We start from the raw sequence: 17,918 nt of genomic DNA on the forward strand, positions 1-17,918 counted from the left end.
GCTTCCAAGGGTGGATTTTGTGGAAGATCACCAGGTCAGGGTTGTTGGTTGTTTTTTCCTGAAGTGCCCCTCTGGGTGGACATAAATCTACAATCTCTCCATGACCAGCCAGTACACATGAACTATTGGCACCCCCCCAGGGCCTCTTCCCCATTTACTAGTAGTAGCTTGTCCACTCTATTCTCTCTGAGTTGAAGTTCAGTACCACAAATGTAGTAATTTCCTAGTTTTCATCAGATTTTTCTTGGAATCTTGCTTTCAGGATGTTTTAAACAATTTCACAACTATTATTTTAAGTTTATGTTTATGTTTATAAATCAAAGTACAGCCCATATTCAATAAGGTTACAGTTCTTACACTTTTTTTAATTAGAATCTATTTCAGATTTTAACAACAACATTTTCCAAGAAAACAAAGGTACAAATCCAGGGTCTTGAAATTCAGGAGTCAGAACTTACAACAATAGACAATAGGCTTGTAATTCATGGGTTTAAATATTTTAAAATTCTAGGTTAAATATATTTTACATTTTGAATAAGTTTGGTTGTTTATTTGTTTCCTAATGACTGATGAACTAAGATTAAAATATTTACAAAGGAGAGACTTTTTGGTTTGTCTTTAGCTAATCTTAAACAAAGCGACATCGGATATATACATGTTGCAACTAGAGCACATCGATATTGTCAGACATATGTTCATATCCAGAATTAACCAGTAAATATAATAACACATTAATATCCATACTTACGGAATATTCATACTTGAGGGTAGTTTCATTTTTTAGGATTATTGGATATAAAGGAAAATACATAAAAATAGAGCTGTATTTTCTAGTACCATTGACTTAAAATGGACAGATCCTCACATTCAGGTAGGTTATTTTTTAAGATGCCATCAGTGACTGTGACCAATACACGCAACATAGTTGCATACACGTACTAACCAGTCACTTTTAGCATGCACAACAAGCACATACATAATCAAATTACTGCAATTCAAAATAATTACCTCTTCGTTTTTAGTGTGAAGGCTTTGTCAAAGGCTTTCAAAAACATTTCAAAACTTCAAATCATTACAGATTTGTATACTTATAACTATATTTGAACACATGTATAATAAGCACTGATACAAATGGGAAGAGATAAAATGCAATTATGACCATCTAATTCTTAATCCAAAAGTTAAGCATTAAAATACATTTCACCTGTGTGTGTGTGTTTTACTTTATTCAAGTAGGCTTTTGATTTTAATACATGATAATGGAAAACTGATGTGACAATGAATTGTCGTCTGTTGTTTGGGGTGGCCTCCTTGACTCTAAATGAGCATTTCTCTGGGTGATTCCTCAGGATCTGACACCGACACCCACACATAGGCATGAGTCCTAGAGGCCACGTCCCTATCTGTCTTCAGCTGCCGAGTGCCACTGTCCCCTACCCAAGTCCCTTTCATTATTTACGAACTCTTCACTCTAACAGTCAACCTTTGTCAGGATATTAACAAAATCAAAAGTTAGTTTATATTTTCCACCAAGATAGTTAAGTAAAACTTATACCTTAATCTCTCAATTTTCTCTACATTTTGAAGGATTTATATAAGCTCTAGCATTAGAGTAATAACACAAAATCTGTAAAGTACCTTATCATTAGGTATATATAACATTGAAAATTGCTAAGAAACTAAAAATGATCATTTTCCTGGGATAGCAATTCTCCACTAAAAATTATAGTTTAAATAGAAGATAATATTTTAATACATGGAAATACAGTGTGTGGTTTGGCAGAAATAATTGTGAGAGCTTCTCTCACTAAAGTGCTTAATTAAGAAACATTCTTCTACCCTAAGAGTTAATTTGTCAAAGGCACAAATGTCTTTCTCACTCTTTAAAACAAATTCATTTTTCAAATTATGGTATTACTCATTTATATGTTACTTACTATGAAAGCTTTACTATTCTTTTGACTCGGTTTAATAAAAAGAAAAGCTACTTGAAGAGTAACATTTAACCTTGATTTTCCAGACTGTGCCATGACCCTGCAGGTAGCACTCACTCGATCCCTTACTGTGTCTGTGTGCCAGGAAGCACTTGTGACAAGAAAACCACATCTTATAAGCTTTAGGATAAAATGAATTTAAAATTTTTTCCAAAAAAGATACAGGCGGGAAAACCAATAAATTAAAAATCAGAGCTTTCACTTTATAAAAAATAGTTGGAATAATCTTATAAATCTTTAATGCCTACAAAAGCAGGAAATACATTTTAAGTAGTTTTTTAAAAACAGAATTCATTACAGTATGGTGAGGGTCAAAGAAATAAAAAATAAAAAGGGATTTCAGTAGTCTACACACTCAGCAAATTTCATACACCTTACCCAATTTGCAACACAAAATGAGATTTTAGCCATCAACAAAGTCGGACTAGCTTTTTAGTACCCGAATAGCAAGATCTGCTCCATTTCATATATCCTATGCAAATATTAAAATACAGTTCAATGGTACGTACTGAGAACAATACTTGACTGCATGGTTATCACTCCATGACTACTGCATTGCAGCTTAAACATGCTTTGGTCAGAAAATTAAAAAGATATTAAACCAAATAACAAGGTCAGAAGTTATTTTAAGAATCATTTGCTGACCTTAGTAAACTTTAAATGCATTGACAAGGCAGCAAAAAATATAATCAAATATTGTTTGAGGTTTCTATTTTAACCATTTGGCATTTTTATATTAATAATTTCCTTTAAAAATAATCTTTGTACTCCTGTGCACTGATTATCAGAGCTTCCTCTCTTAAAACTAATCTACAGTTACCTTTCTAGAATGTCCAACAGTCTATGCATTAATTACTCCTTTTACACTTCCATGAAGATGGTCCTTCATCCTGTAACCTTTTAAATTTTGGACCCAGAAAGAACCACCAACCAAATCCAATAAGAACACAAATAATGGACTCCACATAGTAACCATCCAGCGCCGTAACACACGAACCACCAAGTTTTTTGCAGAGCTGTAACAATGAAAAGACAAAAATAACCTCATAATTTCAAAATGGAAGTATTTGGCAATTAAGGTGATTCCACTTTGTAATTTAAAGGATTAATATCACTTTATTGGGGGCTCATACAACTCTTATCATAATCCATACATATATCCATTGTGTCAAACCCACTTGTACATTTGTTGCCATCATCATTCTCAAAACATTTGCTTCCAAATATACTTTTTGTTTGATAATCACGTCAAGTGGTAAAACATGTTAACATTCCCTAATGTACCTGCCACCCCCACTGCCACGGAGCTGCTTCCAACTCACAGTGCTCCTGTGGGTTTCCAAGACAGTGACTTTCTACATAGGAGTGGAGGTCCGTCTTTTTCTCAGGAAAATCGAGGGGCTTCGAACTGCTGACCTTGCAAATCACAGCCCAAAGTGTAACCACTGCGCCATAAGGGCTCCTTTTCTGATGCTACTACTAATGTACTTGACCACTACTTTCAGTTATTACTGTAAATAATACTTTTTTAAAAAAACAATACTATTTTTAAGACCCAGCTTCTGTATTTGGAAATGTGAAGAAATTCCCTTTCAATGGGCTCCTGAAGTAAACTACTATTATTCTGAAATAATTTGTCAACAAAGCACTCACAACTGTTCTCACTGAAATTGCTACATGAACAGCCCGTTTCTTTCATTGTACAATTGAGCTATTAATCATATATATATATATTCAGGGCCTATTGGGTAAAACAGTGACTTCTTGAGTTGGGAGAGACTGCTGAGAAGCACCTTCAAGTGATGTGAGTGTGTAATACTTCTCAGTTTTGATAGGAAGCGTATCCCTCCAAAATTTACATTTGTATAACAGGAACTATGTAGAAATACCATATAGAAATAAGGGGAAATATGACTTAAAATAAGTAAAAGGTACATGTTACTGCTAGAAGCAAAATGAATCTCAGAAGCTCAATATTCGATTAAATGAAAACATACCTCAACAGCATCAGGTGTTCGACAATTCTGGTTTGATGCTCCTACACACTCTTTCACTGTGAGGGGGTCCACAAGCCAAAGAGCTACTGTCGAAGGCCAGTTTCCTCCCAGATTGGAAACGGTATTCAAGAGTGTCATGTATGTGCCTCCAATAAGTGGATCACTGACCTTGGCATTGAAAGCCATTATAGACACATACATGCTGTACAATGTAACCTATGGTAAAAATAGAAAACATCTTCAGAATACAGTAGCATGGTTTTCTCTACAGAGTTAAGGGTTAAGATTTTAAAACTTGAAAATCATTTTTCATGATCCTTATTTAATTCAACAAACCTTTCCTGAGCACTTATTATAAGCCAGACTATACATCAGTTCATGACAATACAGACAGAACATAAAGTCTCTGTCTGTGTCCTTGAAGAAATGTATTTTAGGTTGGGAAAACAGATTAATGATGACGAAATGTGGTAAGTACTATGCTACTTACTCATGCCACTAGGGCAGAAATGAGAAATTGATTTTATCAAAGGTAGTCAAGGAAAGCTCAGCAGAGAAAGATGGCACTGAAAGATGCATGTAGAAATGAGAAAAAAGCATTATTTGCACCTAATTATATATTACATATATGTATGTATATGCAATTATATGTTAAATGTAGCTATGATATACGAGGGTTCTCTAAGAGGTTCATGGGGAAATGGAATGAAAGAATAAGGGAATTTTTTCCCATTGACTTTTTGAAGTACCCTTTATAAATCACTAAAATTTTCAAAGAAACATTAACAAATGCATACTTCTATTTTCTGTCATATATATATGAAAAATACGATTTCAAATTTTTTGGTAACAAACTGGAGAGTTAGCCTCCTTTCAGGGCACAGGGAGAGCCGAGCAGATGAACACTTCATTCAGGAGATGGAGAGATACAGGCTATGTCCCAGAACAGCGCTCCTCAGAGCACTGCCCCCACAGGGTCAGGAGAGAGGAGGTCTAAGATCAAGTAAGACGGACAGAAGCTAAGGGACACAAAGGTAGGCAGGTTCCTTTTACTACAGGCCTCTGAGCCCCTTTACAATGTAGGCCCCCCCAAAAAGTGTAGGCTCCTTATGTGATTTAATCATTGTTATATTTTAGTTTTTAGCATAGCTTCTGACACAGAAGAGTTCACTTAGTGTTTGCTGAAGTAATGAAAAAGATGCTGCTGAAAGAGAAGCTGGATTATGCCAGACATCTTTTGTCCATTTTATTTGACCTACCCATATAACACCCAATAGTTTGAGCTTCACTGACGACATTTTGAGGAATTCTCTAATAAAGGCTAAAGTCAAACAAATGATTTTTAGATAACATCCTCACTTTTCCATTACTTACACAGAGAACAGAGTCGTGACTGGGGTAGCATTTCTTTTAATACTCAATAATTTCTTTTCATATTCAAAACAGAAAAAATGTGTTTGACAACCTGGTTTCCATAAGTTTATAAACTTAATTCATTAGACCATGATCCACTATGGAATTCTCCTAAATCAGATATGCAACAAAAAATTATCCTAAATAAGGTAGTTATTTTGTCAGGTTTTAATTAAAAACTAAGTGAGAAGTTGGTAAATATAGCTTTTAAATTATTTATCCTACATCCCCCAGGATAATCCAAAGTGACTTTGAAATATACATTGGCATACGTAAGAGATATTTCAAACTGTTCCAAACCCCCACAATAAAATGAGTATCAAAATAAAGCATACAAACTTTTGGTTTCCTAGTGCACATAAGTTATTTTTCACATTGTACTGCAGTATATTACATATAACAGAAGTATGAAAAAGTTTGAAATATTGTGAGAATTGTAAAATATGATATACAGACATGAAGTTAGCACATGCTGTTGGAAAACTGGTGCTAAGATGTGCTCAACTCAGGGATGCCACAACCCTTCAATTTTCTAAAAAAAAATCAACAACAAAACAGTTATCTGTCAAGTGCAGTAACTATAAAAACCAAACTCACTGCCATCGAGTCACTCTGACTCTGAGGCCCGACAGGACACAGTACAACTACTCTGGAGGTTTCTGAAACCAGAGCTGTTTACGGAGTAGAAGGTCTCACCTTTTTCTTGTGGGGTGCTTGGTGCTTTTGAACTGCTAACCTCACAGTTGGCAACCCCATGCATAACCCACTGTGCAACCATGGCTCCAAAGTGCAATAAAGTGGCACACACTACGACAAGGTATGTCTGAAATTGCATGAGTCCCAAAGGTTACTACTGGGCTTCTGCTATTTACTTCAGTCCCGGTGAGCTCCCCAAACAAAACCTCATTCTACAAAGCAGTTTAAGTGAGGCGAGCGCAAAGCGGGGATCTTTTCTTTTATGGGTAAAAAGCAGATTTAACAAAAGAGAATAAATACTTTTTAACAGACGGCTTCCACAATGACTAAAGGTACGTCATAAATTTAAATATCGAATCTAAGCCAGAGACCTAGGATCTGTAACTCAGTAGAAATCATTATTTTTCAATACTTTAGAAACAGTGCTAGGAATTACATTTTAAAAAGGACCCACATCTAGGGATGGGCCATGCGTGGGGCTACTTACTTAACAAGAACTAATGGGCTTTAGAAATGAAATACTCTTTAAATGAAACAGAAATGAGAGATCATGGAGCTCTTTTTGCGTGAAGTGAACTCACTAAATCAAAACCCAGAGAAAAATTAATTTGTGTTTCAAGTTCACAGTTAAATCTTAACATTATCATTACTTCAAGGTTACTCTAGAAAAAGGTCTTCCCTGTTTTACTAGACGAGTTTATTTCCTGGGAAAGCACAACCGGCTTACCTGATGCAGCGCGTAGCTCAGCAGCACTGCGATGTAGAAATACACAGGGAATCCTCCCTGATGTTCCACTTTAGGGGTCCACCACACCAGAAGGGCATACTCTAATCCAAGCAATAACCTGTAGGAAACAGAGAACACTGGGCTCCATTTTCACAACAATCAAAAGTCCCTGGACCTACCATATGCTAGAAAGCAGCACATATCAAAAATGTGTTCCAAACCAAACCACCGCCATCAAGTCAATTCCAATTCACAGCAACCCGAGACAGGGTTTCTGAAAGTGTCCCTCTACGGAGGAGGGCACAGCCTCGTCTTCCTCTGAAGAGCGGCTGGTAGGTTTCAATGGCCAGTCTGGCGGTGAGCAGCCTAATGCCTCACCCACTGTGCCTGCAGGGCTCTGTCAACCTGCTACGAGGTTAAAAGGAGAAAAAGATGCGTCCAAATGGCGCAGAATGTTCAAATGTTTTTCATGTCTTTTCTCATGTATTTCTTGTCTTTTCCCATATTTACTCACTCTATAATCAGATTATCAGGAATACTGAGGTATGTTTCTCATGCTAACATTTTAAAAATTAGGAAAGATTTTATTTCACCCTTACCTGTAGGGCATGGCTTTATAAAATATGTTTAGTGGCTGGGGGCCTGCAGTGTACTTGCTGATTATCAGAGGCAATATTATCTGCAAAGGGACCATTGGAACTGCCAATAAGGCTAAATGTTCTTTGGGAACTCCTTCTTCTACCAATTTCAGTCCTGTGACTGCATCTGCTGCTGAAAATCCAATCTATAATACAAAACAAAAACAAAACATTGTAATTTATGATTTAGAAAATATTTTCCTCTAAGCATATAGAAGCTCTTCCAGAAGCTCATTTTCCCATCCCATCGCCCCCCCCCCCAAATTTTATAAATCCTAACCTTTATGCTTATGGTTATAATCCCATTTTGTCAAGCGGTAGATTTTGCTATGTTAACAAGACACATTGGTATAAGGAATACCTTGAGGTATAAAAGCAAGCCAGAGAGCAGAGATGAGAGCTGTCGAGACATGTAGAGATCTCCTAGAAAGCAGGAAGCAGAAGCTGAGGAGACAAAGCCTTCCTCCAGAGCCAACAGAGAGAGAAAGGGTTATCCTCAAGCCAGTGCTTGAGATTTGACTTCTAGTCTCCTGGTCTGGGAGAAAATGAAGCCACCAACTTGTGGTATTTCCAGGTAACTGAGACACTGGCCCGTGCCAATACAAGTAGACATTGGCAGCCTAAGGTTTGATCTGGTACGATAATCAAGTTACAAAAGGTATTTGTCCTGTGTGGTGACTAACAACGTTGAGTAAAACCAAAGGCAAATTTAGTACTCTTAGGTGCTCTAGATGGTTCTCATGACAACTAAATTTTCTTTCAAAACAGATGTTATAATAAATAGTAGTCAAATGTGAACAAACTGGTTTAAATGTCTTAATTTGAAGAAAAAAGCCTTCAGTGGATCCCCACTCGATCTGATTAAAATAAAGCCTCACTAACACACATACACATTTTAATGGTCCTGGTTCCATAACACAAATCCCAAAGGTCGTCTAAGTGTCAAGTGATTCTGAGAACGCATTACATCTGCAGGCACGAGTAAAACGAAAGGGAAGAAAAAGTATAATTATAACAAGATCAATTCTTAAAAACAATGGCAAAGTAGTAAATAAAGGCTCAAATAAAGTATAATATCTATGTGTCTGGTCCCATAAATTAGTTTTTAATTATAAAATGAAAAACAGTAACTTTAAAATGGATTAAGCAAGCATTAACACAGAATAGAATAAAATGGTCATCAAGTGGCTGCTGAAAGAATTCCCTGAAAAGGCTACAATATTACTCATGTGATGTTTTTGCCACACATGAATAACCTGGACCTAGAGGGAGCCCTGGTGGCATAGTGGTTACATGTTGGGCTTTGATCTGCATGGTCGGCAGTACAAAACCACCATCAGCTCCGTGGGAGAAAGACTGGGCTTTCTACTCCTGTAAATAGGTACACTCTCAGAAATCTGCAGGAGGTCCCTAGGAGTCAGCATTGACTAGATGGCAGCGAGTTAAGAAAAACAGCAGATAAGCCCAAACTGAAGACATTCTATAGTATAACTTGGCTTGTACTCTTCAAAAACATCAGTTTCATGAGGGACAAAAAAAAAACAAAACTCGTGTGATCTTGAGTTGGATCCCTGACTAGGAAAAATTAAGCTTATTTGGGAGGTGTTTCTCTTCTGAAAGCTTTTCGGTAAGTGTTAAATGATATCAAATAATAACTTTTTAATAAAATGAATGATAGATACTATACACTTTAACTTCTTGGGTGAAACTAAAGAGTATATTATACCAACAAAAAAACTAAAGGTCAGAGATATTTCACCTAAACACAGCAAATAATTTTGCTTACATTTCACATTTCATATCTTTTTTGTAATAAGATATGCAAAAATAGTTTAAACATCTTTTGATTTTTACATATTAAATGATACACAAAAACATCTGCAAAATGATTTCAATATTGACTGTGTTTACTGTGTTCATAATACACCTGTATAATACTCATATCCAAAATACAAGCCACAAAAATGAACAAACTATAGTGTACAGTTTATAAACTATACTTCTATAAATATGGACACCAAAAACAATGCTGTGCAAAAGAACTAGACACAAGAGGGCACACTGTCTATTTCATTTATATAAGGTATAAAAACAGGAAAATGAATCTATCATGTTAGAAGTTCCTTAGGGAGGTTTACTGCCAAGAACATTGGACTCGTAACTATGCAACTGAAACACTTTTCTTATCCACTATTGGGAACAATATAAATTAGATAACTTTTTAAAAAGCAATTTGACCATCATGTTTATTTATTGACTAACTACCTACTTAAGAATCTGAGGAAGGAAGTATCAAAGAAAGACTGAGTTCAACTATGTTCATTAGTATATTTTAAAAGTAAAATCCATGAGAAAATTAAACTAGAACATCAAAATGACAAGTGACTGAAGGAAAATTTACCCAGTGGCGTAGACGGCTGTCTAACGTGCGCAGTAAGTACTATGCTACCGAAGGAAGGCCAATGGCCCAGACCCACAAACGACTCCCCAGGAGATAAAGGTAACGACAGACAGCCTTGGCTCCACTCTTGCCTCGACGGCTGCTATGTGTTGGAATTCCACTTGATGACAAAGAGGTTTTGGTTGTTAGTTTTGGTTATTAAAAAGAATGCTTTCAAATATGATTTAATGGTACAAGATATACTTGGAAGATGACAAAAACAAGATATAATATAATCTGTGCTTCAAGTGTGTATTTGCATAAACACATACATATTAAAAAATACGCATGCATAGTATATATACATGTATACATAGAAAAATGGTAGAGGAATTACACAAAAACACTACTGTTTATTTCTCAGTGACATAATTAGACAATATACGATCTTCCCTGAGTCTTTCATATTTGATACAGGTCCCCTCCCCTAATTGCACCTTGGCTGCAACTCGGGATGTCCTTATGTAGAGCAGAACAAACACTGCCTGGGCCTCTGGGGGCTTCATGATTTGAGGGTTGCTCATCTCAGGGTTGGTGGTTCAAACCTAACAATGACTCAAAGGGAGAAAGACGAGGCCGCCGATTCTGTAAAGAATTTGCTTCAGAGACCCTTTACAGGGCTGCTATGAGTTGGAATCAACTTTATTTTCTCAAGGTTTTTATTTCTATTTGAAGTATCAATGTTGTTAAATAAATAAGACTTCCCTTATAAGAAGTATTTCATAGTGATCTAATTCTTATCACAATACCAAGACAATCTTTGAAACTATATTTTTCATCATCACACTGTATTATAGTTAACAAATAAAAATACTGCCTTTTCATTTTTAAATTCTAATGGTGACAGAAAAGGACTTACGTTATGAGGAGACCATGAAAGCTCGATGGTGATTTTGCTTTATAAATCTCTTACCTTTGCAGTTAGAATGAGCAGGCAAAATGTCAAAACAGCTGGCATTTTTATAATTGCAAAAAGCAACTTGTAGGTATCTGTAATTCCTTGTGTTTCTTCTTTTACTACTGATACTTCTTTATTTTCTTTTTTCAGAAGGGCAACTAAAGTTGTTGTTATTAAAAATATAGCTCCCCAGAAAAAAAGGAAATCTGAAATCAAGAATGTTTTAAATTTTAATTAACTTTTGTAATGACGCATCTAACACTAAATAATTCTATGTTCAACTTTTCCTCCACTAACATCGCTTACCAAAAAACTATCAACACTTATGTACCCACCATGTTCAAGGTACCGTCTCAGCACAGAGAATAAACACTACTATACAGTCAGTGGTAGGTACAGTTAATGTGCTTGCTGCTAACCAGGGCTTTGAACCAGTAAGAACTGGTTTAGTCATTGCCCATGAAGTAGAATCAGAGTAGATCCTAACTTTTAAAGTTTAGATGAAGCAGAGCAGTAACTGGAATGGGAGACTTGAAGAATCGTAGTGAACCCTTTGAGCAGCCTGATGTAAGAGACTGGGTCACTGCTAGACTGTAGTGTGACTCACTCAAAAGAAGTACCATTGACTAGGGCCATTTCCAACTCTGCCAGTCAAGAGATGTTTGGTTGTTATGCACTGCACATGCTGCCCCTGTTTTCTAAGGAGATGAAAGTCTCTAACAGAACCTCAAATCATCATCTTCCCCATTCCAGCTCCCCCATGTTTTACAATTTCAGATCTGTCACATCGTCAGCTGTGTCTGAACTAGGAATAACTGGTTTGAAGATGTCCTGCTAACTGAAAGGTTGGAGGTTTGAATCCACCTATAAGCACCTCAGACGTAAGGCCTGGCAATCTATTTCAGAAAAACTTGCCATCGAAAACCTTGAGGAGCACTGTGTTCTACTCTGACACACATGGAGTCATCATGAGTCAGAACAGATTAGGAGCAACACGTTCTTAATGCTCTGTATCACAGTTTTCAACATTGTGATAGACAAGCAATTTCCTCGTACTGTTCAGCTCAGAATGAGACACAGACAAATACTGTTTGGTTGTTTCCGTAAATGACAGGGAGGCGAACAACTGACTCTAAGATTCTGCATAACCACTAAGAAGAATGGTAATAGGCAGTAATGCATACCATGTGCCACAAATATGCTAGACAGATTTCTTTTTTAAAACAGGTAAGTGGTTTATTAAAGAATAAGTTACAACTCAAAATCAAGAAGCTTCACATCCTCTGAAGGCATGTGCTAGAATGCTTCCCTTCTTTGGCATATGCTAGGCATTTTTCAAATATCTCCTTTACTACATCAACCCAATGTGCTAGTTATTGCTAGATCCAATTGTCAATGAATACACTGAGGCTTAATACATTTATGCTTTCTGCAGTTACAATCTAAATCATTTAAAAATTGTGGTGTGACTCCTTCATGACTAACATCCAAACTTGTTCTCTCTAGAATTGCCTGTCAGTTTGCCACAACAAGGTTTTTGGATAACTCTGTCTCAATTTCTTCATCCGTAAAAGAGGACTTGAGAGAAGAAACACGATGCTTTCTGGGTGTAACATTCTAAAATCGTACTCTGCTTACCAAGTCTTATTTTATTGCTCCTGGATAAGGAGTAACCTCTTCTCAAATACAACAGAGCCTTCTTGAATCAGGGTTTCCCTGCAGGATTTGGTTTTGCTCCTGCTGTTGTGCCCTTGAACACGATCGCTATAGCTTCCTGAACTTCCTTTATGAAGGAGGCAGACAGCAAGCATTCTTTGTTTACAACAGGTGTACAGTAAATTCTCCTTAGCATGTATACGCTCACTCCTCCTATGTTCTCATTAGACTCTCGAAACCCACGAGAGAGGAACACCGTGTAGAGATGTAGAAGATGAAGAAGACATTTAGCATACGTAAATTCGTGCCAAGGTGAAATTACTAAGAAGTAGAGGCAGATACTGAACCAAGATCTCCTGAATTTGAGTCTCACACTTTTCAAGTGTTGGAAAAACACTCAAGGGAAGTGGGGTTTTGTTTTTTTGACATAAAGATTAAACCATAAAACTAGCTGAATAATTTTTAATAAGAATTTTTTTGAATTAGTGTAATTACTTACTATCTGTTAAGAATACTTTCCCTCAAAGCAAAGCTCGCTGTTCAAACTATGCAAATTAAAGAACCTAAACTGCTTTACACATACAGATCTCCTCTGCTACCTGAAACTAGAGCATTCCTATGAAATCTTTCATACATTGAAATGGTATACAGGGAAGCACTTACCATTACTCTATATGGGAAAAATCGGGAATATTCCCAGACCTGAAACATAACCAAATCACACCATAGAGCCTACATGACACCATCACACAGTGTTCCCAAGCACAATTCAAGGCTGTGCTGTGGCAGCATGGTGCTGAGAAGCTGCATGTATCTAGCTGGGAAGGAGCCTGGTAACACCAGGGACACGTGTACATGGAGACCTGTGTTCTAGGGTAGACCCTTTTCTCCACAATGAGAAACCTAGAATTAATTTTAGAAAATAGAAAGGACACCATGAACGTTATTAAGTGCAAAGGTATCCATTAAAAAAATGCACTAGTGTATCTTAAGATACTGAAATAGTCTTATGATTAATCATTAAAATAACAATTTCTATTTATGTTAATAGAGTACATAGTTCAAAAGAAATGAATTTGACTATTCTTATAAGTAATGTTAATATCAATCGATTTTCCATTCATTTCATCTGTAAAATGCTTCTACTCTCTTGACTTTTTGTTCTTTATTTTGTTTAAATCAGCTGTTTAGGAAGGCCTGAAAGAAACTAAATTACTTTTAGTGTCACCAGAACTTCTAATTAATGGCATCTCCATAAACTGAAAATTAAAATTCTTCAAGTAATAAACTAGTGTTTGATTTCTCTAAGCAAAACAATAATTTGCTTCATATATTCTTCCAGCTACAATGGACAAAATCGTCATCTCTTGCTACCGCTGGTATGAAAGACTAAGAACAAGCTAAAACGGCTTCAGCTTCTAATCACTGTCTCCACATCAGAGTATTTCTAGTTTCCTTGTAACTTGAGGATAAGGTGACAATCCTCTTTAAAGCAGACAGTGGTGACGAAGCCCTAAGTTAAACGGTAACTTTAATTCACACATGGTATAGGGGCACAAAGCCAAGGAAGCAGCTTCTGGTATTGTCTTAAAAACAAACACCCTGCCACAGAGTCTACTCTAACCCACAGGGACCCTATCCAGGGCTTCCGCAGCTGTACTCTCTACAGGAGCAGCCAGCCTCAACTTCCTCTTGCAGAGAAGTTGGTGGGCTTGAAGGGCCAATCTTGGAAAGTCAGCAGCCCAAGGCTTACCACACAGCACCACCAGGACTTCCAGTTCGGGGAGCACGGACAGCAGGACACAACAATGACTAAGTAAGTATGAATGAACGGTCCTGTTCTCGTCTCACTTCAAATCATAAGTGACTTCACAAATCCTGTTTACTATCATCACTACAAGTTTAACTAAATCCTCATTTATGGCATCAGCTTTCCTTACGCAAAACTTCCTTTTTCTCTAATTCACGCTTATAAGTACATTTGTATCTGTAAACGACTTTATCCCTCTATCTTTAGTGCTCTTCTCCAGTGTCAGACTACCCAGGTCTCCACCTCTAAATCCAAATACTACATCCTGTTCCTCATCCAATAGCTTCTCCTAATTGATTGTTACCAATAATACTTCCAAAGCAGAGGCTCTCAACTAGTAGTTGACAAGCTGAATCTAGCCTAAAAGCATCTTTCACATAAGCCTATTAAGTGTTTTTAAGGAGCCTTCATGGCACTGGGGGCTGTGTTAGACTGCTCGCCACAAGGTCATCGATTCAAACCCACCAGCTGCTCTGAGAGGCAAAGATGAGGTTCTCCGCTCCTGTAAAGAGTTACTATCTCGGATAACCTAAGGAGTAGTTCTGTTGGTTCCTATAGGGTCACTATAAATAGAAATCAACTCTAAGACATTGAGTTTGATTTTTGTTTACTACATGTTTTCAAAAATGAGCAAATAAAAGAAAAATCTCCAGTTTCTTTTGGATGCTCATGTCTAGCAATCCTGGGAGTCAACAATCTCCTGGAGTTGAGGATCCTTGCCTTGTTAGCTGGGCATTGGTTCCTCAGGTTAATGGAGAATGAAAATGTAAGATCCTTTAATTTACTAAAATGCCTCAGTGAAATACAGCAGTCCATTACAGATTGTTTAAAAAGTTAGTTAAAAAGTAAGCTGTTTCCTAACTGTCCTGGGAAAAAGGTTCAAATTCCACAAAACAAACTGCTACTTCAAGTAACCAGTAAGTTTAAATAAAGAATCAACACTATTTTAATCCACACGTTGGAGAATAGTGTGGGAAGAGAGGAAATAACAGCTCCTGAATTCACAGCAGCATTTCCTGGAATGATGTTTTATTAATCATTCTTATGAGAAAACTCTAATTTAGCTAGTTACTGTTTCTATAGGCTCTTAAAATTTCTCAAGGAAAACTTCATGTTAAGTCATCAATCATCCAAATGTGCTTGACACAATGGATGAATGTATGGATTGTGATAGAGTTGTATGAGCCCGCAATAAAATGATTTTTTTCAAGTAATCGTCTCATTAGTCATCCTTGGTAATATGATAACTCCAAACAAAATGAAAAGCAAATACACAAAAAACAAGATGTGCTTTAGGTATATCCACAAGGTCTTTCCAGGCAGAGAATTGTGCAGAGAACGGCAATGGATCCCAAAACATCTGGACCAAATCCAGCTACCTGACAAGCAATAAAACAATTTCAGCCTCAAGCCAATTGAGGAAAACGCATAACCATTTAAGCAATTGTAGTGGCTGAGAATGTCAGCACGAGAGAAGAGAAGCCTCAACAAGCATAACTGACACAGTCGCCCCAACAATGTGCCCAAGCGTAGCAATGACTGTGCCTAGGAAACCCCACAGGCGGTTCTGCTCTGTTCTCCAGGCTCACTGCCGGGGAGTTGGAATCGACACAGCAGCAGTGGGGCTAGATTTTGGCTTAGAGGAATTAAAATCCTTTTGCTACCACATTTCTTCAACACCCTTTCTCAAATTCAGTCCTCAAAATCACGGTTTCCAGCACTTTGAACATCATAAAACTGTCCTGTACTTTGTAATACTTCTAGGCCTCCGTGCATTTCCACCTCCGTACTTGCATTTTGGGGACCTCCACTTCAAGGGATCTTATCATTCAAGAACACATCCAATGTGATTCACAGCCCAACTCCCACAGGCAGTTAACAGCTGGCAACTCTAAGCTCCCTCATTTCTTGTGAGCCTTAGCCACCCAGCCACTGAGCAGAATCATCAGAATTGTTTGAAAGAATTGTTTAGTGCCTGTTTCATTCTCCAGAAGACTAGATGGGGACTCTTGATATCGAAATCGGGATAGAAATGGACCAGAAAGCAAAGTTAGAATTTTCAATGGGACACTTTTGTGTTAGCCTACTTCTTTTCAATATGCACCTGTGTCTTAGACAAGGGCTGAAGGATCCCACACTCAGTTATTTTCCATCAGAGGCCAGTGTGATTTGATGGGCTGCCTCTGCAGGATGGCTGCAAGGAAATGGCGAGTGAAGCGTCCTTTCGTGTCATCGCTGGACTTGGATAACACTTACAATTCAAAGCAGCCCACTTCAGCAGTCCAGAAAACTTACCTCAGCTCTTCTCCCACCAAACGACTCCAGACATTTAAAGAACAAGCTCTTTCAACGACACACCCTACATCAAAGGATTCATACACGTCAAACACACCCGACAGCATCGTATGTTTACATACACTACCTGAAAGTGTAACGATGCCCCTGGCTTGTGGCTGAAACCGCAAATATTTGTTACAAAAGTCAGGAGATTCAAGGGCCAAAAACAAAACGTTGCCCAAAAAGTAGCCCGCAGTTTGGCCGACCGAATTGCAAGTGGACGCGTAGCCCACGTTTTCCCGGGAAAGCATTGTTAATGCCCAACCATCCACTGCGATGTCCTGAGTGGCGGCCAGGAATTCAAACAAAAAGAAAGTCACAGTGAGAGCGACCACGTCGGGGGGTCTGCCATCGACGTTTCCGAGCAGACTGTCCACTTGCGTGGATAAATAGATCATGAAGAGTCCCAAGGTGTACTGCGTAGGGACAAGCCAAGACTTGCGACGACCGAAGCTCCTGAAGTACACCGCGTCGACCAAAGGGGCCCAGAGCAATTTGAGACTGAAGGGCCAGAAGACGAAACTGAAGAAAGCTTGGTCCGTATAGCTAACATTTTTGCTCTGCAAAATGAGTGGGATGCTTCCCGCCAGGCCCAGAGGAATGCCCTGAAGCACGTAAAGGAACAGCAGCAGCAAAATGCTGCTTAGTTCGGCGCGGCAACCCCGTGGGGCTTTCGAGACGGCACCGATGCCGCTAGCCCGCAGAAGTGCTTCCCTGTCCCCTTCCGCCCCCATGGAATCCGGATGATTGTCATCCCAGACGCCTGGGGGCAGAGGACTGCTCTTCATATCCAGAGAGTGGTTGAAAGTGCCTGTTCGCCGTTGCCGGCTACTGTCCTTGTGGGAGATGGTGGGTGACATATCAGAGAGGATGCAGAGACCCGCTGGAGGGGAGCCGGGGCAGAGCGTTGTGGATCAGTCTAAGCAGTCCCAGGTCTCGGGCTGTCTCCCTGGAGCAGGGGGTCGGTGATTCAGAGAGAGGGGCAGGAGGCGGGGCTAAAAAGGTACTTCTTACTGCGGCCTGGGGTGCTGGGACCCCGTCCCCTGGCTGGAGGCCCAGGCGCTGTCCAGGGAGACACCCCTAGGAGCAGCGCTATGGAGTCTGAAGTGGTCTGCCGGGCAGCCGCACCCGGCTCGGGGCTGGAAGAGGGGGCCGTGGTGCCGTAATGAAAACGGACCTCTAGCTGCGGCTGGACCAAGCCACCGGTTCCTCGACCCACCGCCAGCTCTACCCGCCACCGGCGCGGCGCAGAGCACTTTCTCAGCAGGACTCCCGAAGCCCTAGATAACTTCCTGCCGCGCGCTTCCGGAAA

At 38.7% G+C, this 17,918-nt stretch overlaps 1 protein-coding gene across 1 annotated transcript; it reads right to left on the minus strand.

The window, feature by feature from the left end:
• Positions 1-344: 344 nt before the first annotated feature.
• On the minus strand, positions 345-17,918 carry SLC33A1 (solute carrier family 33 member 1). The gene is made up of 6 exons (XM_075546952.1): positions 16,692-17,918; positions 10,819-11,009; positions 7,427-7,611; positions 6,828-6,945; positions 3,992-4,207; positions 345-3,010 (listed from the first exon to the last, which is right to left on the minus strand). The coding sequence occupies exons 1-6, from the start codon at positions 17,464-17,466 to the stop codon at positions 2,843-2,845; spliced, it is 1,653 nt and encodes a 550-aa protein (XP_075403067.1). The 5' UTR covers positions 17,467-17,918; the 3' UTR covers positions 345-2,842.

Source organism: Tenrec ecaudatus, chromosome 4, assembly GCF_050624435.1.
Source record: "Tenrec ecaudatus isolate mTenEca1 chromosome 4, mTenEca1.hap1, whole genome shotgun sequence".
Taxonomy (NCBI): domain Eukaryota; kingdom Metazoa; phylum Chordata; class Mammalia; order Afrosoricida; family Tenrecidae; genus Tenrec; species Tenrec ecaudatus.